At 34.8% G+C, this 25793-nt stretch overlaps 1 protein-coding gene across 2 annotated transcripts; it reads right to left on the reverse strand.

Annotated features, from left to right (window-relative positions):
• Positions 1-16289: 16289 nt before the first annotated feature.
• LOC127084375 (DEAD-box ATP-dependent RNA helicase 20) lies at positions 16290-25404 on the reverse strand. 2 transcript variants are annotated; one of them, XM_051024808.1, is made up of 14 exons: positions 25001-25404; positions 23820-23912; positions 23522-23686; positions 23279-23374; positions 22511-22585; positions 21213-21374; positions 20427-20507; positions 19867-19965; positions 19326-19421; positions 18619-18750; positions 17580-17654; positions 17263-17352; positions 17099-17173; positions 16290-16774 (listed from the first exon to the last, which is right to left on the reverse strand). In XM_051024808.1, exons 1-14 carry the CDS (start codon positions 25274-25276, stop codon positions 16598-16600), a joined length of 1692 nt encoding a protein of 563 aa, XP_050880765.1. In that variant the 5' UTR covers positions 25277-25404; the 3' UTR covers positions 16290-16597. The 2 variants fall into 2 exon arrangements, 1 of the variants encoding a protein (XP_050880765.1); XR_007788689.1 differs by lacking the exon at positions 16290-16774 and having other exon boundaries at positions 17097-17173; positions 17263-17373.
• Between the last annotated feature and the right edge of the window lie 389 nt (positions 25405-25793).

Here is a 25793-nt window from a genome sequence, read left to right on the forward strand (position 1 = left end):
AACTTCAAGCCTTCGATTCTCTCTCAATTCTCCATTATTCTCTTTGTTTATTGGTTGTCTGAAGACCTACCAATGTAGGTAACAAGATTGAGTTGTTTTAAGGTCAAATCGAAGCAACTCAGATCGTGTACCTCAAAATCCAATTCCTCATATCTCTCAATATATTTGGAATTGGACAAAATTGAGGCCAGATTCAAGTTCCTGAGCTTTTTCTCTTTAAAATAGTGTCCTTACTTTTCATTTTCTTGATAGTTGAGGGTGGACCAGTCTAGTGAGGTCCACAGGAGAAGACAATCGGAGCTAGGGATTCGGTGATGTGTTGTCACGTCTTTTGGCCATTTGATCTATTTGAAATGTTTTAATTTGATCCGCTCCTTTTAATTACCGAGTCTGTGACGCGTTGACTGAGGCACACCATGGAACGTGCGCGCTTGACCATCAGATTTGTCACCTCAATTAATGAGGGAGATCTGATGGCCATTGTTTTTTCTACTTTCTTTTTTAATTCTCATTTTTCATTTAATCCATTTATTTTATTTTATTCATAGAAATTTCATTTTTAATCCAAAAAATATGGGACTTTCACCGAAAATCTTTAAATATTTTTCTCTTCCATATTTTGAATTAAAATCATTTTTTGGATTAATTTTGATATTTTTCATGAATTAAATGATTTTTAACTTGTTTTAAATATTTTTAAAATACTTCTGACATTCCAAAAATTATGAAATTTTTTGTCTAAGGTCCTTTGACCTTGTTTGACGTAGGATAAATCTCTTGTCCATTTATTTGGTGTTTTGAAGGTATTTGAGATTTTGTACATTTTGAAATGCATTTTAATTCATTTTTAATTTGATTTTTAACTGTTTAAATGTTTAAAAATTGTGTTGAGCCATTTTTATGGTCTTGTGATGTTTGAATTTCTGTTTGGCCTTGGTCATGGTTGATTTGACTTTTGTTTGATCAATATCATTGGATTTAGGAGGTTGATGGAATGTACGTTTAATCTTCCAAAATGATGGATAGCATTGATCAGATGAATTTCCTCGTATGATCAATTTGGGTTTCTATTTCCCTTCCCTCTTCATCTTCATCCCTATTCTTTCCCCATCCATCATTGACCAATGATAATGCTAGTTGATTCATCAATGACTTTGTGTCATATGAATCAACATAAGTCTGACTGAGATAGGTATTCCCCATTTCTTTTAGTGTGTGATATGTTTTAGGAGTTTGGTTCTTTGTACCAAATCTCTAACATGCATTAACACCTATATTTTATTGCCCGACCTCAGATAGTTATGACTTCTACATAAGTCCAATCACGATTGCTTAACATATAGTTAAATTTTTCCCTCAAGGCATAGCATTCTAGTAAGTGAGATTGTAAGTCTCTTATTCTTCATGGCATTGTGTGGAAACTTGACCTTTTTTCCTTTCATGAGAGCTAGTGACATACTTGTTGATTTATCCAGGTTGGAGCTCTTCTCATGGATGATGTCTTGGTTCAAGAATTCATACTTGTGAATGAATGGTTGAGTGTTCTCCAAAGAATGACTTAATCAATTAAAACTCATCACTAACATTTGACTAACTTTTATTCACATTGCTTTAATTTTAAGCCATTTACTTAATGCAATTTAAATTTCAGCACCTTTATCATTCATTGCCATTTACATTTCGTGCAACTTGTTTATGTTTCAGTCCTTTTCTTGTGATTGTATATATTGTTTGTTTGTCTTTGTTTTGTTTGTGGTCTTAGGACCTTAAAACACCTAATAACAACAAAAGCCCTAAAAAATATCTTGGTGGACTATTGGACTTGATCTGAACTTTTTGACTTAGAATTAGGCAACACTCCCTATGCTAAAGGACTTGGCCAATGCCATTATTTGAGACTGAGCTATCTTTGACAGTGTCATTCATCGGATGCAAAACCTTGAGTGCCCTGGATTCATCTGTAACTATGTCTCTATGTTTAAATGTTATATTATTATTATTGTCTACATCTGATGATTTTTCTGAGTCGATCAAGGAATATTTCATCTAATGCATTGGAAGACATTGAAGATTGTTAGCTATTGGAATGCTTGCTTGGATATTATGGCTATATTTATTTGATGCATTGACCTTCATATGGTTTGCTTGGATATTTTTATTGATTGTTGCTTGCTAAAGTCCAAAGGAAAATGGGTTTCTATATGACATTTTTGTCTTTTGGATTGCATCTCATTGGTCAGATCTTTTCAACTATTAAACTTTTAGTTTTTGTCTAGGATAGTCTCTTCATCTCCTCCCACTTCTTTAATTTCAAAATATCTCTCTCTTTTTAAAAAAATTCTTTGCTTGAGATTTCAAACTTAGACATGTTTTAATGATTAGAAACATTAGCCTTACGCCATTGAATTTTCAAACTTTTTCTTAAATCAACATTGTCAATAAACTTAACCATATTGACTTTCATTTCAAAAAGACAAAAAGAACTAACATCCCCATCCAAATCTTTAGCCCTTTGTGCCTTTTCATTTAAACCGTTGTTAAAATCAATTCACCAACTTCTTTGAAATTTTTACCACGAACTACGGGGTTTTGATCCCTCATTTTTTATGTTGATACGTAGGCATAAGACCGAAGGTCTTGTCAAACACAAAAAAAAATATAATTAATGAATTATTTTCTCATACCCTCACTCTATATTTTTATCAAACATCATTTAGACCAAATCACTTGCACACAAAAAAGGGCTCCTTAGGAGTACCTAGGACATTTTGGGTGCTAACACCTTCCCTCTGTCTAACCAACCCCCTTACCTATAATCTCTGGCATTTTATTAGTTTTGATTTGAAAACTTTTTATCTTTGGGTTTTGTTCGTACTTTTCCCTTTTTCTTTGGAAACAGTAAAAGCGTTATGGCGACTCTAGTTTACTAACGTCAAGTTTATCCATAGCTTCATGGTCACGAATCTACCGCTACATTGTCATCTGATGATTTGATAGTATATTTCTAGAAAGAAATCAATGGAGATTATGCTGATTGAAAATCAAATCAAACTCTTTTCAAATTGAGTGTGTCAATCGATTGGCTAATGGCCCCAATCAATTGGTGAATCAAATCTCTCAGGATTTTGTGCGGTCATTATCAATGTTGATATTTGATTTGCTTGGAGGGTAATTTTGGCTTTGATTTGATCTTAAAATAGGCACGCCAAGCTTCTCCAATCGATTTCCATAATGTGTCAATCGATTGGGCTTTCGTTGTTCAGCCTCCTTGTATCATGCTCCTGGTAACCATAACACACGACTATCCTAACTGTCTACGTGTAACTCTCGTACCGCCGATCGTCAACAGGACCTCTCACCTCACGTGGGTTAGTCGCTAAAATATCATCAAAAACCACCATACAGGACTTCTCACCTCCGTGAGTAAGCCCCCAACATCTAAATGTGTTATACATCTACTAAAGCTTCTAGGTCTTCCTGCCCTTATAGGTAAAACACGCACACCTGTACTTTTTGACTAGTACAAAAAGTTAACAATAAAAGATCTTGGGAACACCTCTTTTGTATTAAGCTAATTTAATATTTATAAATTATTCTTAAGGAACCCTTCGAATATCATAAAATAGTGTTATCAATAAGATTGAAAGTAAATTTGACATGAACTACAATAAACTTTGGGATATTTTAGTTACTATGGGAGAATATTAGGTCTAAGTTATAATAACTTAAAGAAAAAAACTTGTCATTTGAAAAAATTGAGTATTTTACTAAACTTTGGTTATGGGATGTTTATATATGATTTTATTTATATGTATATAGCAAAAAGTGTACAGAAAATCATTAAGTCGATACTTGAACAATTCAAAATTGAATTGTTGAGAAAAAATACCATGAGGATTGTTATAAAGAACAAAAGAGTTTGTACTCACAAAATAGAGATCTAACAATAAGAAGATCATAAATATATTCAACTCTAATATTTTAGATGTCAAACAGGCATCCTAATACAGAAAAAATGAAGATAGTTATTTATGCCACTCAGTTACAATTTAGTATAAGGTTTTGAAAGACCACAAAGTTATATTGTGTTGTAAGACAATTTCACATTAGATTTTAAAAAGTCTATTGACTAATAAGTTGTTATTGTTTATATATATATATATATATATATATATATATATATATATATATATATATATATATATATATATATATATATATATATATATATATATATATATATATATATATATATATATATATATATATATATATATATATACCACAAAGTTATATTGTGGTATATATATATATATATATATATATATATATAATATATATATATATCTATATATATATATATATATATATATATATATATATATAGAGAGAGAGAGAGAGAGAGAGAGAGAGAGAGAGAGAGAGAGAGAGAGAGAGAGAGAGAGAGAGAGAGAGAGAGAGAGAGAGAGAGAGAGAGAGAGAGAGAGAGAGAGGAGAGAGAGAGAGAGAGAGCGAGAGAGAGAGAGAGAGAGAGAGAGAGAGAGAGAGAGAGAGAGAGAGAGAGAGAGAGAGAGAGAGAGAGAGAGAGAGAGAGAGAGATTATGATAGAAGACTCGTTAATCATATATTTGGCACATAAGATTTTTCATATGATTGTTGTCACTAAAGATGTCTTAGATTAATGGGAGACACTTTTTCTTTATGTTTTATAATATTATTTTGATAACGATATAAATTATATGTTAACATTATTTGCATTAAAAAAATTTACAAGGTTATTATTGTTATACCCATTTTTGTATCTTTTGTGCAAATATTAAATTTGCAAATTTCAGTTTGATCTCAATAAGGACCCGTTGAAAATAGACATAATTCATATATTACATTTCTGTATCGGTTGTGCAAATATTAAATTTGCAAACTTCGATCTGATCTCAATAAAGATTTCAATTGGATTAGTTGGAAACAGACATGATAGATAAATGTTATACTCATTTGTGGATTGTTTGTGTAAATATTAAATTTGCAAACATTACTTTGATCTCAATAAAGACTTCATTTGTACTAGTTAGAAATAAACATGCTTCAGATATTGGATTACATGAAATTTCTATGTCACTTATCTATAACGTTTTATGTCATCAAGTACATTGATGTGGTGGTTGTCGGGGTTCTGTCATGTCATATGTCAGTGACAATAGTCACTTGTCACGGTAGTCCCATTATTGATGTATGATATAAACTAGATTGTAACTTTGAAATTTAAAGATAAATAGCATTTGGATGTGTATATAAAGAAGTGTGATATAGTTATTAAGATATATAGCTCAAATGGGAGATTGTTGGAATATTTTAAATTTAAATATTATTTAATTATTATACTTCAATAATTATTATGTGGGCATATATATTTATATATTTATAATAATTATATTAGCTATTTATAAAATAAAGAGTTTTAATTGATTAAGTGATTAAATAAAGTTAAAAAGGTTAATTAAATTTCTATTTAGTAACTAATCAATTAATTAATTGAACATAGATTCAAATATGAATGGATGTTAGGATCGTTCGTTCGGAATAATTAGAACCTTAATTTGCCTTCATTCTATATATAGGCTATGGTCCCCTTGATATTGTTGGTGATTTTAGTATCATCAATGTATTTTAGTAGTAATGTGATTTACTATAGGCCGATGCAATTATGCGTTAAAGCTTGGAAACGAGTTAGGGGTAGTGCGGAGTGCACGCTCGTCGAGTCAACGTATAATTGAATGCGAATAATTGAAACGGGGTTCCAACGTTCGAAATTTTCTTTTGAATTTCGAATCCTTTCCCAACCGACGTAACCGTTTCTGAACAGTTGCGTCTTTTCGGTTTCTGTTATTCATCTCCTATATAAGGAGTCATTTGGCCTCAGTTTGAAAAGTGATAACGAAATCAAACTTTCTCTCTACATTCCTGAACATCTCTCTTTGCAAGAAATAAATTGTTCTTCAAGAATTATCCCCACAAAGATTTCGTGAACCCAGGCAAGAATAGGGTCGAAATACTTTGTTCGGAAAGTGTACGAACACGGTTCTTCGAAGTTATCCAGGATTATCATACCCAATTTCTAACAAACGAACAAAGTAGTTTCTGATAATCATGGCTGGAGGAATCACCGTCAAGGAGATGACTACAAACTTCGGAAAATTGGACAAGTTTCAAGGACAAGACTTCAGGCGTTGGCAGAAGAAGATGCATTTCATGTTGACAACGTTGAAGGTGGTGCATGTCCTGTCTACACCGATTCCAGAACTTCTGGAGGAAGACACAGTTGAAAATCTGAGACGTAGATCAAAATGGGAGAACGACGACTACATATGCAGAGGGCACATTCTTAACGGTATGTCTGATCCCTTATTTGATATTTATCAAAACATAGAATCTGCAAAGGAATTGTGGGATTGTCTCGAATCCAAGTACATGGAAGAGGACTCATCCAGTAAAAAGTTTCTGGTAACCGATTTCAACAATTACAAAATGGTTGAATCGAGGTCTGTCATGGAACAATTCAATGAACTCCTCCGAATCCTTGGACAGTTCACACAACACGGATTGAAGATGGATGAAACAATATTTGTCTCAAGCATCATAGACAAGTTGCCTCCTTCGTGGAAGGATTTCAAACACAATCTGAAGCATGGAAAAGACGAACTGTCTTTGATCCAACTTGGAAGTCACTTGCGCATAGAAGAATCTCTAAGAGCGCAGGAGGATGACAAAGGAAAAGGCAAAGAAATTGCTGGACCCTCGGTTAATATGGTCGAAGAGGGTGGTAAGAACGGTAACAACAAAAACAAAGGAAAAAAGCGTGCTTTCAAGAACAATAAGGGCAGTTTCGGTGCTAACAAGAAACCGAAACTAGAATGCTGGAAGTGTGGTAAAACAAGTCACTTCAAGAAGGATTGTCGTTCCGGCAAAAAGCATGATAACGCGAATGCAAGTGGTTCAAGAAAGGGGTCTAAGGACCAATCCGAAAACCAATGTCAGAAATCAATTCGTGATTTGAATAGTTTGATTAAACATTCGGTTTCACTAAATTCTGAAGCATTCTATGTGCAGAATGATGCTATCGCGTGGTGGATTGATTCTGGCGCTACAACACATGTTTGCAAGGATCGTTTCTGGTTCAAGACTCTTGTTCCAGTGGAAGATGGTTATGTCCTCTACATGGGAGATGATCACTTCGCTCCCGTTGAAGGCAAAGGAAACGTGGTGCTAGAATTCAGTTCTGGAAAGACTATTACTTTGTTTAATGTTTTGTATGTTCCTAAACTACGTAAGAATTTAATTTCTGGTCCTGTATTAAATAAGCTTGGATACAAGCAAGTGTGTGAATCCGATAAATATGTTTTATCGAAGTCTGGTGTGTTTGTAGGATTTGGATATTATAATAATGGTATGTTTATGATGAATTTGAATGGAGTTCCTAATGATTCTGGCTCTGTATTTATGTCCTCTTCGAATGTTATCAATTCATCGTTATGGCATGCTCGTCTAGGACACGTACATTATAAAAGAATGCATGAAATGTCTAAAGATGATTTAATTCCTATTTTTGATAAAAATGTAGAAAATTGTAAAACTTGCATGTTAACAAAGATCACTAGGCAACCTTTTAAAAGTATAACAAGGAAATTTGTCATTCTTGAGTTGATACATAGTGATTTATGTGATTTGCATGCTACTCCATCATTAGGACATAAAAAATATTTTGTCACTTTCATAGATGATGCATCTAGATTCTGCTATGTTTATTTGCTGCACGCTAAGGACGAATCCTTAGATAAATTCAAAATTTATAAAACTGAAGTTGAAGTGCAACAGAATGTGTTGATTAAAACATTACGTACAGATAGAGGTGGTGAATATTATGATCCTGTATTTTTCCAATCCGTAGGAATCATTCATGAGACTACGGCACCATATACACCTCAACAAAATGGTGTGGCTGAAAGGAAAAATAGAGTGCTTAAGGAAATGGTGAATGCCATGTTATCTTACTCTGGTTTGAGTGAAGGGTTTTGGGGAGAAGCTATGTTAACGGCTTGCTATTTGTTAAATAGGGTTCCTAATAAAAGGAACAAGACTACCCCATATGAACTTTGGTATAAGAAACGACCCAACTTAACATTTCTACGTGTTTGGGGTTGTAGGGCCGTGGTTAGACTCCCGGACCCAAAAAGGAAAACTTTGGGTGAAAAGGGTGTAGCTTGCATCTTTGTTGGATATGCTGAGCACTCCAAGGCCTATAGGTTTTATGTTATAGAACCTAATGACTCGATTTCTATTAACACGATTATAGAATCGAGAGATGCCATATTTGATGAGAATTGTTTCTCTTCTATACCTAGACCAAAGGACTATATACCTAATTCAGATGAATCTCTAAAGGATGATCATTCAAATGATGTGCCAAGTGAGACACTTGAACCTCGTAGGAGCAAAAGAGCTAGAAAATCTAGATCTTATGGATCTGATTTTCAACTATATTTAGTTGAGGGATCAAAGGATCAGATTGACACTCAGTACTATTATTGCTATAATATAGAGGAGGATCCAAGAACGTATGATGAAGCTGTGAAATCTCGAGATTCTGCTTTTTGGAAAGAAGCAATTGACGAAGAGATTGGTTCTATCATGGAAAATAATACTTGGGTATTATCTGATTTACCACCAGGTTGCAAACCATTGGGTTGCAAATGGATCTTCAAAAGGAAGATGAAAGTCGATGGTACAATTGACAAGTTTAAAGCTAGATTAGTTATCCAAGGCTTCAGACAAAAGGAAGGGATTGATTATTTCGATACCTATGCTCCTGTTGCCCGTATCACTACTATTAGATTGTTGATTGCCTTGGCGGCTATTCATAATCTAGTGATTCATCAAATGGATGTCAAAACAGCATTTCTGAATGGTGATTTGGAGGAAGAAGTGTATATGAAGCAACCTGAAGGATTTGTAATGCCTGGTAATGAGCATAAAGTGTGTAAGCTAATTAAGTCATTGTATGGGCTGAAACAAGCTCCGAAGCAGTGGCATCAAAAGTTTGATGAGGTTGTCTTGTCTAATGGTTTCATTCTAAACCAAGCTGACAAATGTGTATATAGCAAATTTGATACTTCCGGTAAAGGAATTTTCATTTGTTTATATGTTGATGACATGTTGATCTTTGGCTCCGACCAAAATCAAGTTGATAAAACGAAGAATTTCTTGTCATCAAGGTTCTCCATGAAGGATATGGGAGAAGCGGACGTTATTCTTGGTATTAAGATTAAACGGGAGAATAAGGGGATTGTAATTACGCAATCTCATTACATTGAGAAAATACTCAAGAAGTTCAATTATGAAAGTTGTTCTCCAGTAAGTACTCCCATGGATCCGGGAGAAAAGCTTATGCCAAATACAGGTAAACCTGTGGATCAACTCGAATATTCAAAAGTTATAGGCTCTTTGATGTATGCTATGATTAGCACTAGACCGGATATTGCTTATGCGGTTGGAAAGTTGAGCAGATTTACTAGTAATCCTAGTAGACATCATTGGCATGCGATAACTAGGGTATTCAAGTACTTGAAGGGTACAATAAATTATGGATTGTCATATATGGGATTTCCTTCGGTGTTAGAGGGTTATTCAGATGCTAGTTGGATAAATAATGCTGAAGATTCATCCTCTACAAGTGGATGGGTGTTCTTGCTTGGGGGAGGTGCCATCTCATGGGCTTCCAAGAAGCAAACATGTATAACTGGCTCCACAATGGAATCTGAGTTTGTAGCATTAGCTGCTGCTGGTAAAGAAGCGGAATGGCTAAGGAATTTGGTATATGAGATTCCGATATGGCCTAAACCGATATCACCAATTTCTATCCGTTGTGATAGTACTGCCACATTGGCTAAAGCTTATAGTCAAATATACAATGGAAAGTCTAGACATTTGGGTGTTAGACATAGTATGATTAGGGAATTAATCATGAATGGGGTGATATCTATTGAGTTTGTTCGGTCGCAACAAAACTTAGCTGACCACTTGACGAAGGGGTTAGCTAGAGACTTAGTGAAGAAGTCGGTAATTGGGATGGGATTAAAGTCCATTTAAATCTGTTAGCTATGGTATACCCAATTCCCTTCTAATACAATATTAGAAGCAGAATTCAATGTGGAAAGATCATAGTTAGAGATTGGAGCAATTGTGTTTATCTTCCCAAGGTATGTGCTCAGACCTGCAAGTGATGGTTAGGTTGAATTATATCTTCTTAATGGTTCTTTTGGAAAATTGCAAATGCAGGTGCAAGATTAAAAGAATCACCTATGTGAGCATGAAATTTTGCCGCTTCAAGAAGCTTGGACTTGGCTTCCTATATGCTTATTAATGGATAAGGACACATGGCTTGTAAAGTGTCAAGTATGAATAGTAGAGTATTGTAAGAAACATATGTGTACTATATCTTTAGACACTCAAATGGATTGACGGGTTCAATCGCTATGACACCCCGATTTTCGAGTATTTGGAATGTGTATTTGTACTAAGATGAAAATTCAATCGCAAGACATTTTCATTTATGCATTTGTTTGATCGTTATACATGTGTGTTATACCCTTGTATATATAATTGTATATACTGAGTAAATCAAGGATTACACTAAAATGGGGGGGATTTGTTGGTGATTTTAGTATCATCAATGTATTTTAGTAGTAATGTGATTTACTATAGGCTGATGCAATTATGCGTTAAAGCTTGGAAACGAGTTAGGGGTAGTGCGGAGCGCACGCTCGTCGAGTCAACATATAATTGAATGCGAATAATTGAAACGGGGTTCCAACGTTCGAAATTTTCTTTTGAATTTCGAATCCTTTCCCAACCGACGTAACCGTTTCTGAACAGTTGCGTCTTTTCGGTTTCTGTTATCCATCTCCTATATAAGGAGTCATTTGGCCTCAGTTTGAAAAGTGATAACGAAATCAAACTTTCTCTCTACATTCCTGAACATCTCTCTTTGCCAGAAATAAATTGTTCTTCAAGAATTATCCCCACAAAGATTTCGTGAACCCAGGCAAGAATAGGGTCGAAATACTTTGTTCGGAAAGTGTACGAACACGATTCTTCGAAGTTATCCAGGATTATCATACCCAATTTCTAACAGATATATCGTACGATAATCATGTTATCTCTTCTCCTCATCTAAAAAATGTTCAAGACATTTGAGTATTGATTGAGGAAGATCTACAAAGTCAACAAGTGTCAGTCACTCATCTTTACACTTTTGTGTTTCAGGACTACTGTCAAAAGACTTTTATTCAATAAATTCAATTATTCATATAATCTCATCTCTCATACACTAATACACCATATATCTTGTAATAGGTTTAAGATATATATGTCATTATAATTGTTATTGAATTAATTCTATTACATAAATTTTGTTTACTTGTTTGATAAACTTATGATTAAACCTAATGACATGTATATAAAGAAACTCTAGTAACCCAATTTCACAAACATTTGCATTATAGTTTTAGTTTAGGTTTTTTTTCATATACTATACCAATTAGAAAATTTCAACCCTCTTTGCCAAACTTTGGGGTACCTTTAATGGTATTTCCCTAGCTAAGAACTCTTTTGGACACCATAGTTAATTAGACCAAACAAACCTTGAATTTTTGGAGTAGGAATAAATGTGTCACAATAAAAGGAGTAGGGGGAACAAGGTCAGTTTCTGACTTTGAATTGTATTATGAGAAAGGAGAAGAGAAATTAAGAAGGGATATTTTGGTCTTTAGAGGAGCAGGAGCACGAGGAAGTAGTTCCTAAGGTGTTAATTGATGTTCAACAAGAAGACGTAGATAATTTGATGTGGAGGCTTGAGGAGGATTTTCAAGAGCATTATGGCTTACCATCCGGCAGAGGGAGAGAGCACGTCAATAAACAAGTAAGAAAAATTATTGAAAAATTGAAGGAAGATTTGTCAGCTCGCCTTGGGTTTGTGTACAAACAGGGAGTTTTATTTTATGAAGATAGTTTGGTGATGGATTGCAACTCAAACACCTTTTGAAATTTTGAAATTGTGTAAGGTAGAAAGCATCCAGTTATTGCGCAATGGGTTCAAGGTAAAACTAGAGTTGAGGCATTGCATAGGGAATTAACTGATAAGGATGATGTTACTCACCAGTTGAGAACACATCTGCAACAAGCTCAAGAAAGGATGAAAGTTCAGGCAAACAAAATGAGGCGTGAAAAGAGTTTTGAAATTAAGGAGTGGGTGTTTGTCAAGCTTCGTGCTCATAGGCAACAGTCTGTCATATCAAGGATCAATGTGAAGTTAGCAACCAATTATTATGGACCCTATACCATCTTTGAGAGGCTAGGTGCAGTGGCATATAGATTGAAGATACCTGAGGGTCGAGGGTTCATCTGGATTTCCATGTTTTATTGTTGAATAAAAGGTAGGAGATTAACAAGAGGATGATGCCTTATTAAAGTGCTTAGAGGGTGATGTAGTTGACACTTTTGCATCTAGTCATACTATCAAGGCGTAGGTGGGCATATTTTGCAGTGGTAAGGGAAGCTAGCTGATGAAACAACTTGGGAGGACACAATCACTATCAAGACTTGATTTCCAAAGGGAATTTCTTAATGTATTCTATATGTTACTTACACACCACACAAAAATACTAAAATGTTCGTATGTTTCCGAAGATATATCTCCGTACGCACCCAATATATACTCAACGTAGTCAATTCTGAATGGCGTCCGATAAATTGTGTTTTTTTAATATCGAAGATGTATCTCTGAAATTTTTAAGAATATATTAATAATTGATCAACCCAATGGAAATTCCAGAGATGCATCTTTGGAAGTTTATGGTGGAATTTTAAAATTTGTTGTCACCTTTGCACGTCAGATATTTCCGGAGATGCATCTCTAGAATAATTTGATAAAGACAGACATTCATTATCCCACAACCATACTTATTTTCCATTACAAACTCTCACCAAAAACTCTTCCATTCTCAATCATCATTTTCACTCCAAATCTCCAATATTGTGGTTTATCACATCAAAGGGAGCAATAGAAGTTGGAATTTCAAATGAAGATCATTTATTTCAAGCCTAATTGCACACATTAATCTTGTTTTATGTCTGAAAAAATTAGCGTTTTTTTCGAAAATGTATCTCGGAACGAGTATGAACTTTTTCGAAAATGTATTGTCGGTATCAGTTTGTGTTCATTTTCCAGCTCTGTTTACAGCAGTAGCGCTTATTTACTATTCTGTGGTAATTATTTTCATTAGATATGGTGCATCCGATATTTTCCCCAAACAAGTTGTGTCTCGAATGTCAAAGGTGTTGTTGTGAAGGTGGTAGATGTTGATAACCAATTTAAAAATGGGCAAGAGTTTGAATCTCGTGATCAAAATGGATTCGAACGGAGACCTCCAAACTGGGATTTGATGTGGTTAGCGAAAGGTCCAATAATGGTTTGGATAGAAAATGTGTTTTTGTGACAATGACGTGCGAAAGAAGCGGGAAATGCAAACCTCTTTTCCAGAATTTTAAACGAGGCGACACCGGCTCAAGAAAATGTGAGTGTCCCTTATCTAGAAACCACCGACTTGAAACCACCCTCTCAATTGGTAAAAACAAAAGGTGCTCCAAAGAAGCTCAAGCATACACTGAGTGACAATTTAACGGTGTGGTCTTCTTCGTATTTTGAATATGTTGACAAAGTTTTTCCAAACTCACCAACTACAAAATCTCAAAAAAAAAGTGTTTTTAAAGGAGATCACATTAGCAAACCACGTCCACCAAAGATTTCATTCATTGACAAGATGTCGGTGTTTATGCACAAATACATCGAGTAGATCGTCAATGTTTAGGATGACTGTAATTATGGTTATCTAACTATTTCGGTTTTACTCGATAAAGGAGATGATAATCATACACTTGTCCTCCATCAACTTATCCAAGAGTTGAGGAGTCATAAAGAATCATACACACAGTTGTATGGAAAGAAAGAAAACTCAATGAAGTTTATGAATCTTTTGTTCCTTGCCTTAGTGGACCGGCACCGGAGGCAAAATGAATATGATTCCCTGAAATGTGTCACCTCATAACAATGTGCGTATGATATAGGGTGTTGATCTGACACGATACTGTTTTTCAGAAATATTTATTCCATTGTGTTCTGCCCCACCTCAAAATACAAATGATCGTATTATGTGTATTGGATGACTTTCAAAATCAAGGTATTTTGTTCAAGTTTACTTAAAATCGGGATGCCCTATACCACTTACATCATCGGAGTGGACGGTTCATTCAACACCAAAAGTTGAGACTTGGTCGGACCATTTTATGGAAAGGATGCAAGAGTTCGAGAAATTGAACAACATTGAAAGATAATCAAATGCACAAAAGTCAAAAGGGGTGTCGCTCACAGATTTAGTCAGCGACAAATGTTTCGATTCGTTTTAATTTCCTGTTTAGCCGGACAAATAAGTGTATATAATTGTGTCTCAATATTAATGAAGTGTAATATAATCAATTTCTTAATATTTTAATACATTTTCTATCTTTCCCGTAACATTTGTTCATTTGTCCAGAAATGTCTTCAATTAAGTTCTATTTTCAAAAGTTTTGTTTTCAGCATGTTCAGGAGAGGTTTTGGAGTTGCATCTCCGAAATAAGATAATAGGGTGCAGAACCGAAGATATATTTTTGAAATCAGCATGTCAGATTTTGAATGGTCCACATTTTCCTAGAACTTCTATAAATTAAGGTGCTCATGTTTTTTATTTCACACAAACTGAAAATGTCTCAAATGTCACAAATAAACATCAACAGGTATGTCGTAAATGTCTACTTCTCTAGCACGACTCTCAGGCAAAAGTTTAAGTTCAACGAGTACACATCTCTTGCAGATATTAAATACGAAATTCACAATCTCATACCTTACAGAGACAATCATAGAATTGTGAAGCTCGGGTACCGTTTACCGTTGATTGACAATATAGGGAAGATTGAGTTCAACAACTTTGAGCTCAAGACGGGTGCAAGTGTAAGGGCTATGTGGAACAAATTTTTCCGTTTCGAAAAAAAAAATCCGCTCGAGTTGAAAGCGACAATTTCAAGATTGATCGAAAATATTGTGAAGATGTTGAAGCGTTCACCTGGATATTGAAGTGTAATGTTACATTTTATGTTAAAATCATCTATGTAATGCTTATTTTATTTTATGAATATTAATTTTATTTTATTAAATTACATATTTTTGGTGTCTGCTTTTGCTACTGGTGTGTAAACGCTCTGGAAATGCATTCATAGTATCTACTAGAGATGCATCTTCAGTGTGTAAACGCTCTGGAAATGCATTCATAGTATCTACTAGAGATGCATCTTCAGTATTAAAAAAAATTCAATTTATAGGGCACCACTCATAATGGTCTATGTGGAATGTCAGAGATAGATCTCCGAAAATTAGAGAACATTTTACTATTTTCGCGTGATGTGTATAGGGTGCATTAAATAATTTCTTTCAGAAGAGGTAGTGTTAGCACTGATTAGACTGGGCCTTTGACTCACGTTGGATCAGATAAAGCCATCGTGTGGAGAATTTACTCTAGGACTAGTAAAAGTAGTAAACAGGGTGAAACTCAATAAAAGGGTAACGTGGAGAGTTTGTTGAGACTAAACCTTCTTCCTAGTTATAAGGAGTGCAGCTGAAGGATGGGGCAGCACCTTGGTGCTTCAACCTGTTAGTTATGAGTAGGTTAGCTTCCTATTTGTTCTGGGCAGTTTAGGACCCCACTTAGTCATTATAACAAAATAGTCGCCGTTATTACATTTTCTGTGTAGTTAATAAACTACCGTAGACTTTTAAAAGCAAGTATAAAATTGTCGTGGAGAATGAAGCAGTCAAGGTTGAAAGGGCTTGCAAGACATGGACAGGCGAGGATGTATTGGAAGATGACAGTTTGCATTCAAATTACAATCACTAATGATTTTCTTATGTACTGTTGCACAAATATGGACGGAAAAGTGGGAGGGTGTTATGAAAACATACCCAACCATTTAGTTAGATAGGTATGAATTAGCTTGCGACATTAATATGAAGATTCAAATAGCTTATATGGCTATAGTGTAACTTGACATTTAGCTTTGATACATTATAAAGTACACTTCATAAAAATAATTGATCTTCCAATTTTTGTGATTATTAGAAAAATTAGTCAGGTGAATGGTAAATATGAAGAAACAAAAATAACCTAGTTTAAATAAATGATAAAATTGAAAGAAAAAATTACTACACCAAAACCTAACTCTACAACTAAAAGATTCACCGCAACACAAACTTCCGTTTCTATGATTACATGAGATCCATTACCTACAAACATGACTGATTCTACAAATTGTGTCTAGGAAGCTACCGGTTACCAGTTTGCTAGCTACAACGTGTGAAACAGTACGTAGGCATGCAAACTTAACTTGTCCATCTCCAGTATCTGCCAAACAACATACCTATAGATCAAATGTATGGGAGGCATCAGAAACTTCATCAATCATCCCATGCACTATCTGCTGCGCCTTCTCCTCTACTGTTTGAGGCAGCAATCATGAATCTGTACTTATCTTCGATGTTAATTGATGCAGCTCCTAATCCAAGGTGTCTAGATGAAGCAATATTTGCTTCCTTGTGTGCAGCTGCTGCTTCTTTCTCCTTCCTTCTGGCAACCTAGAATCCAATGGTAGAGTTAGATGCAAAACCGAATATGAAAGTGTTTGGGGGAAATTGAGCACCCGGCACACAAATCTTAACACCTGTTTATAATACTAATCTAGGTCATTTACTGTCTAATAAAACCAAGACAAACCCAATCAATTAAAACTACAAACACCAGATTTCTAAAAAACTAGTTGTCCATTTTTGGTTTTTCATCAAAAAATTAGTAAAAAATTAAGAATGAATCATATTGAAAGTTTACTCCTTTATAATTCACCCTATATCTAAGGATAGACTACATGGACCATGAATTTCCCAGCAGAAGAGAAACAGTACCTTTCCAGTAGCAAATGCCACAGCATTCCCAGATTCAGCATCAGCTATTGCTTTCCTTATATTTGTCACAAGGAACTAAAGAAAAGAACCATATTAATGCCTAAACCAAGAGAAAAAGCACAGTCCAATTTTTTGTCCTTCTAGAAAAAGAGGATAATAAGTACCATGTCACGATCAGTGTAAAACGAAGTGGCTATGCCAGTTGATCCTGCACGCCCTGTCCTTCCAATCCGGTGTATATAATCTTCTGTGGTCTATAATTGAGGTAGCCATAACTGAAGCTTCAGGTATGCAGTTGTCAAGGAAATTTAAATTGACAGGAAAATGCTAGGCTAATGAGATGCCAACAAGCAGTGGCAGAATGAAAGTCCACTAACTGCAGATAATCTAACTAATTTTCCAGATAATAATTTCCTTGTGGAGTACAGATAAAACTCCATTAACTAAGTAGCTTTTGCTTGGAGTAGAATTGCAGAAATACCTTTGGAAGGTCAAGATTGATGACGTGTGACACTCCTGTGACATCCAAGCCCCGTGATGCAACATCAGTGGCAACCTTCGTGATACAGTATCACTAATTAATATGATTAACAGATAAAAATCCAGAAATTTATTTACTGTAGTTATGGAAAAATTGCGAAGAATCCAAACTTTTAGGTAGAATTTCCTGAAGCAAAAAGAAAAACACAACATGAAATACCTTAATTCAAAGGTCCATGTGAGGCATGCAGATAATATAGTGTCACTTGTAGCAGTTAGTAAGGGTTGGGAATGTTAGGAGAAATAAGGCACGTCACCTATAAATAAAAGGAAGGTTGGTTGAGAGATATAGGCATCTAGTTATTTGAGAGATATTTGGTGCCTTTGGGCTTTGGTGGATGGCGGAACAGACCATAGAAGTTCTGCACATTAAGATGTATTCAGGTGATATTTTCCCTTTTTCTAATTAAATACATGGTTTCTAGCAACTAGTACCAGAGCACAGATCATGGAGTTGTGAGTATTACTGTTTCAAGGATTCAGCCAAAAAAAACAAGCATTCTTGAAGAACTTCCACGGTCTGCTCCTCCGTAACCTAATAGTCTAAATCACTCTCAGATTATAAGATGCCTCTTCCTCTCAACCCTTCCTCCTATTTACAGGAAACATGTCATATTTCTTGTAACTATCCCAGCCCAATAAACTCTCGCCAACAGTACTGACAACTATCATACAGACAGATAACATGGTACTTTAACGAGTTTAGTAAATTGATGAACGGCGTGAATAGAAAATTCAAGTTATAACAATCATTTGAGCTTATACATAAACTTATTTTCCATATTTGATGCAAAAACAAAGTGAATACAACAAGCCAAAGCTGGTTTCATTGTATTTTGACAAACCACACCTGGCTTCACTCTTGAGATGAGTGATGACAAAATATTGCAGATAACTAAGAACTTGCAATAGATGAAAAGTGAAAGGAAGACCATTGATGTACTGAAAGTATTGTGTTCTAGCAGTGTAGAGGAGATTACCAAAATGCTGGTGGAGCTGCTCCGAAAATTTTGTAATGCAGCCTCTCTTTCATTCTGACTGCGACCACCATGCAGAGAAACTGCAGATAATCCTTGAGCAACCAATGCTTCAGCCACTTCATCGCACCTTGTCTACATGCACATAAAAAATTAAAGGAGAAGCCTGGAAAGATCAATTATCAGACAAACTACTCAAATACTTTTTTCGGCAAAAATAATAACCTACTTCAACTTCGACCCTGGGGTATTCAAAACAGAAAATAGCATAATAGCTCTATGTAATATTGATGGAAACAGAGAAATACACTAAAAGAAAGGCAACTCTGATAGAAGACTCTACCAGCCCAAGCCTCGTTGGCTTTCCCTACCTAGAATACTCTTGGTGAACTTCTATCTCTTTAAAACAGAATACTATCATGATACTTTCCCCGCTCTCCCTTATTCCTTATAACTGCCTAATGATGTGTTATTCCCTCTCTCACTAGCCAGCTCATCACTTCTATTTGTTATTACGCCTCCATTGGTAGACCTTCCAAACCTGGTCATGTTCCCACATTTTGAATCAACTGGCCCAAACCTTGCTCTTTTTTCTTATCAGACCCCATATCAAACTACCCACTTTTGACCTCTGGCATGTATAATACATATAAATGATAAGACAAAGGTATAAAGTACTATACATAGCATGGAAACATATCAAAGCTTACCTTTCTCTCAACAAACACAATAGTCAATGGAAATGGATGACCACACTTTTCAGCTTGTGATGCCTCTTCTACAAGCAAATCTAGGAGTCGGTCAATCTACAAGAATGTGATAAGATTTTAGACCAGAAACCAAAAGATTGATAGAGGTAAACTAAAAACAATAAAAATGAAGAGAAGAATTACATGTACATTGAAAAACAAGGCATAAATATGAAAATAAATAAATAATTTATCCTCTTTCTCTCATCATTACGTTCATTTGTATCCTTCATTATCTCTAAATTTTCCCATCCCACGTTGCTTTCACTCCACATAATTAAATTTATGTGCAAATGTTGTCTCGTGTCAAATAGCATACATTCAGCAAAATAACACTTGCTCGAGAAACAAGGGGAATGAAAACAAGAACCCCAGAAAATCTAAAAACAATCTTTCAAAACTGGTGATAGCTGCAAATACTCAAGGAAACTTGAAACCAAATTGATAACATTTAACCCACCTCATAACAAAAATATTTCATTTGTTAGATAACTATAATTACCTTCTCACTTTCAGACACCTTTACAAGAGTTTGTGAAACATTAGTTGTTGGGCTGCTCACTTTTCCCACCTTAACTTGAACTGGGTTAGCTAAGTACTCCTGAAATTTCAAAAGATGACCAATGAACAAAATTGAATGAATCTTTCAACAAACGATTTTAAAGAAAAATATTGATGAAAAAAGAATTTCAAAAGGAAATTTTTTGGGATATATCATTTTATCATAGAGAAGAAAAATATGGCCAGAAAATTAGGCCCTGATATCATCTTAGAATGTCTAACTCAATCTTTCAAAATTGGCATGTAAGGTGATGATTGCCCCCCGCTTATAGACATATTGAGACTATATTTTTTCAATAAGGGACTCTTTAACAATGATCAAGCAGCAAGACTGCTGATTTGTGGAAAGCAAATTATGAATGCTAGAATTATATTCCTATACTCACAAAGTGATTTCACAATATAAGAATACCTACCACCGCCTGCATTATTTTAACATGGTTTAAAGGATAAAATAATGACTTTGAAAAACTCAGGAGCCAAGAACAAAGGCAAACTGACCTTTGCTAATGCTTCGATCTCCACAGGCATCGTTGCACTAAACAGCAGTGTTTGATGCTTCTCAGGTAGACTTCTCATGATCTGAGGATGATATTAAAAATATATATATTGTCTTCAATAATCAAGGCCGGACATCTATTCTATTAATCTAACACAAGAATAATTTATTGCAGAAAAATCAAATGTTATTTATTCCCCCTCTACATGAGATATAGATGCAATACTAAAACATAGATTTTCTAAATCGGGCTATTAGCTTAGGTCATAAAAATTCAATTCATAAGAGGTGCATAATAAGACGATGAAACTTATTAAAGCTTGAACCTTAAAATGAAAATGAAACTTCTATCTAGAGAAGAGGCGAAATTTTTATTGCTGGATTTTGCTTTGGAAATGGTGAGAACATTTTTGTTGCTATAAAAATTCTTCAAGTAAGATGCTCATAAATCATAACCAAAATATCTTGTTAGACCATTATAAGTTTCAGTTCCAAGTTCAAAGATGTTAATTGGTGAAGTGAAGGGAAAAGGAGTGACATGGAAACAACTGAATTTGGAACCATTGTAAGGGAAAACATAAACAATACAAAGAAGTGGCATTCTTTATCGTAAATTCGGAATATAGTTGTCTTCAAAATAAAGGAAAACCTCACACACGAGAGTAACTACAACACTAAGGGGAAACATAAACAATACAATGAAGTGGCATTATTTAACGTAAATTAGGAATATAATTGTCTTCAAAATAAAGGAAAACCTCACACACGAGAGTAACTACAACACTAACCTCCCTTATTTGTGGTTCAAACCCCATATCAAGCATTCTATCTGCCTCGTCTAGAACAACATAAGAAATTCTAGAGAGAGAAGTGTTGCCTTGTTGTAAGTGGTCAATGAATCTTCCAGGGGTGGCGACTGCTATTTCAACTCCTGCTCTTAGTTCAGACCTCTGCCATAGAGACCAGAAAGAATTCATACACAAAATCATGTTACCGGAAAGAAAGCATACATAAAATCTTGTGTCCAAAATTTGACTTGGTTAAAATAATATTGAGCAGTGCTCAGCATCTGCTTCCAAACTAGGCTTAACATATAAAACGTGTATCAGCCTAGCGGGAGAACTAGCTCTGTGAAACTAAAAAACACAGATTTTTCCAAAATGTTAGTACGCCAATGTCCAAGCGGGAGAACCGAACTGGCTGAGCAAACAATTACAAAAGGTTTAGCACACCCATGTCCAGGGCAGCCAAAAAAAAAAGCATCTTAGATTTACAATAGCTTAAAAATATTTAACATATCAATACTTATATCACGAGTAGGGCTGTTCATGGTTGGGTTCTTTTAAAAACTACACCAAACTGAACTGAACTGTTACTCATTTAGCTTGAACTTATCCGAACTTATTTTTGGTTGAATGCACTGTGGTTCAGAGTAATATAACAGAACTGGCTGGACAAACAATTGCAATAGGTTTAGTACGCCCAGTGACTAGTTCGTCACATACTGATTACCAGTGTCTTTTGCAAATTGGGAAAGAAAGACATAATGTCTTGTTTAAGTTGCTTTTAAAATATTCCAAAAATAGAGTAGCTAAATTGGAGAGGTTTGTTGTTCTGTTGTGAAGTTACTTTTTGACGTGTACATGTTTTGGCAATGAGTATATACATACACCATACACACTAATCAAAGTAGGATAAATTAGTCCAAAAAAATTAAATATATTGACTAATGTTTACAATCTGTAAAAAATGATAAATGTGTACCCATAAAACTGAAACACAAATTCATTTAAAAATGTTTGGAGTTCAGTTAACTACGCTCACCGAACTGTCTTTGTAGCACAGTTCAGTTCACTGATTTTGTTTTAAGCAGCAGTTTACTTCTCAAAATTATGCTAACGGTTCGATTTTAAGATTGGTACAGTTCAGTTCTCAGTGCAGTTCAGTTTTTTTCAGTTCTGTGAACAGCCCTAATCATGGGTGCTCTTTGACCATATTTAACAGAGTATAGTAATGTCAACAAATAAAAAGAATATCCATCATTGTTTTTTGACCACGAGAGAAAAATATTTTTACATTTAAATACCTGCTTTTCAATGTTAGTTCCACCAACAACTATGGCAGTTTTTAATGACTCGAGGGATCTGCTAAATGCTTGGACCTGCCAAAAGTCAAAACAGCACAAAGATACTTACAAGAATGACGACAAAAGGGATGATTCATAGAAGAGGAAAATAGATAGAATGAAATACATTCGAGTGAATCATAATTTCAGGCATAGTAAGAAAATATATGAATTACAAAATTAAACAGATAATTCAAAGTAATAAAGCAAGAATATTACACCCATATAAATTATTTTTGTAAGAACTAAGAATACACATTTCAGGTGTAACGAGAAAATATACCAATTACAAAACTAAACAGATAATTCAAAGTAATAAAGGAAGAATACTATACCCATGTCAAATTATTTTGCAAGAACTAAGAATACACATTCCAAATAGGCAGGTGACAGAGAACAGACAAGCTCGGTATCAAAAAAGATGGCAACAAATAGATTTGAAAATTTGTATCCACTAAATAAAAAATTATAAGGAAAGGGTCATAAGAGGACAGTAGGTAATCATTTCCTTTAACTGATAAAACAATCCAAATCTGACCCCAAAAAAATGAAGAAAAAAAAAATCCATGCCACAAGCAAGTCAATGGAAGTATATGAATAATGTTTGAAGATAGCTCTAAATATAGTTATAGCTTGCAAAGATAATTGCCATCTAGAATTGGAGAAATGAATAATATTCTGCCTCACATAACTACTCACAATTCATCAACATAAAATTACATATATTACCTCCTTTTCTATTTGTTGAGCAAGTTCTCTAGTAGGAGCCAAAACTAATGCCAGGGGACCATCTCCACGTCGAATTGGAGGTTGGACCAAGCAATGCTAATAAAAATAGAAAGGAAAAAAATTAAGTCACAGAAAGAAAAAAAATGGCTGTTTACAATTGGTTTGTTTTTCACCACATGGTAATTAGAAATATCATCAAAACGCCCAATAAAGCCTGCATCTGCATGTACAAAAAGTTCAGACCTGTAACATAGGAATGGTGAAAGCTGCAGTCTTCCCACTACCAGTTTCTGCACAACCCAAAAGATCCCTTCCACTGAGAGCAATTGGCATGGCCTGTGCCTGGATAGACGTTGGCCTGGTGTATTCATGATAAGCAATATCCTTCATGATACTTGGATGCAAACACTGGTACAAATAAATTCACAAATTTTACACACATATGTAAATAGTAGCTCGGTTTTTTCTTTCACACTAGCTCTAGCTTATTATTACCTAGAAGAAATATAAATATGATTAAATACTTGGAAAAATTAAATACCATATCATTAAACGATTCTATAGGTCCAGGTGCGGCAGTAGAGTCAGATGAAACAGTAACGTCAAGATTAAGCCGTAGGCGGACCTCTTCAATCTGGATGTAACAAGCACAATAATTCAGCAACCAATATTTTTTTATGTGGCTATATAACGAGAAAGAACATGTACTCACTGAAACAATAGGATATTATATTTTAATACAAATATGTAAAGATACAAGCTAGCTAGTTAACTTTGATAAAGAGGAGATGATATAACGAGAACTCTAAAGGTACCCCAACTAAAAAAGGGAGACTATTGAGATGGCCAAAACAAAAGAGAAAGAGCTCTCCCCAATAGAGATAGAGAGGTTGTTGGAATCAAGTGCAAGTGAAATAAATTATCAGAACTCATGATGTTGAAGAAACATTTATAACAGTCCTTGGGAAACCATAATGTTTGAGCCAACTCATCGCAACTTTATAAATCTCACTTTTCATCCAAAGAGAAATGGTAACTTCTATAATCCTGTTTTTTACTAGAATCCCTACAAACACAGTGGTGGGGTTTTCTCTTGGGCCGGGGTGTAGTAGTTCGGTAAAGTTCCTAGCAGTGTGGCGACTCTAGCTGTCTGAATGGAGTCACAATTGATTTCCATCTTAACCAAAAATCACATCTAAGTCTAACTTGCTTATTCACTACAATTACGAAGCCTACAGCCAAAGTAGCAAATCCGAAATAATACAATACTTTCCCACAATTCCAAACCTTTCAATAGAAAACTTCCAAATTCAAGGTAGTAAAAAATACACCACTAATCCACTGGTAAGAACCACATTGCCATGATCATATTCGCATACCAATTAAACAGAAACTTCACACTCAACTTCTTGAACTGAATAGCTATTTCCCCAACCGTGCCCTGGTGAACATCTTAAACCCCACCCCAATTCAAATACAACTATACTCTATATAGAAAACGCTGTCTTGTAAAAAAATGCATCACCCGTGACACTAAGGACACAAATGAAATTAAAATCAGCTAAAATAAATAATAAGTTAGAACGAAAAACCCTAAATATAGGAATTGAAAATTTTGAAACAGAAACAAAAACCTCGAAATGAAAACGCTCATTCAGTTCAGAGGATATAAAAACAATAAGAAATGAGATGATAAAGGGGAAATGAAGATTGGAGCGGAACCTGGTCGGGGTTCATGCGGGAAACGCGTTCAGAAGGTTGCCAGTTAGGGAAGACAGTGTCAGGGACGGTGACAATCCGAGATGGCGGAGGTGCGGCAGAGGTACGACGAGAACCATTGGCTAGAGAAGAAGAGTTGGAGTGAGGGTACGAGGAAGAGAATGCGAGGTTGGTGTTGTGGTGGTGGTGGTCTAGGGTTCCGGATGATGCTGAAGGTCTGGTGGTTGTAGCCACCGCGGTTGAGCTCGCGTTTCTCAAGTGTGGAGGAACATACGACATCGTTTTGCTTTTTCTAGCTCTGGGGGTTGTTTTCAGAGTAGTAAGAGGAAAATAACAATAAAGGGTTACTGGGTGAGTGAGGAGGTAGAGTGTCCTGATAAATGATAATGATGTTGATAACAATGAAGATGAATACCAAAAATTTAATAACTTAGAAAATAATAGCATGCCGAAATTTTTTTTAAATAATCATTTTTTTTAATTAATTTTTTAAAATAATCACCATTTTAAATAAAAATATTAAATTATCATGTTTCAAATAAATAAAAAATTTATTTGTCATGGGGAGTAGTCGCGCATACTCATGATTTTTTTTACAAAAGTGTCATGCTGGCAAATGCTATTAGATGCGTCATTATATATAACGTATACATATATTTAATAAAAGCATGTACAACATAGGGTGATTTATGTATTGCTTAGGTTTTTTAATTTTTAATCATTATAATAATAAAATAATTTGAAGACATATTAGAAAATCAATGATCCACTCTGCTGTGAAAACAATGTCGGAATT

This window comes from Lathyrus oleraceus, chromosome 5 (genome assembly GCF_024323335.1).
Source record: "Lathyrus oleraceus cultivar Zhongwan6 chromosome 5, CAAS_Psat_ZW6_1.0, whole genome shotgun sequence".
Classification (NCBI taxonomy): Eukaryota; Viridiplantae; Streptophyta; class Magnoliopsida; order Fabales; family Fabaceae; genus Lathyrus; species Lathyrus oleraceus.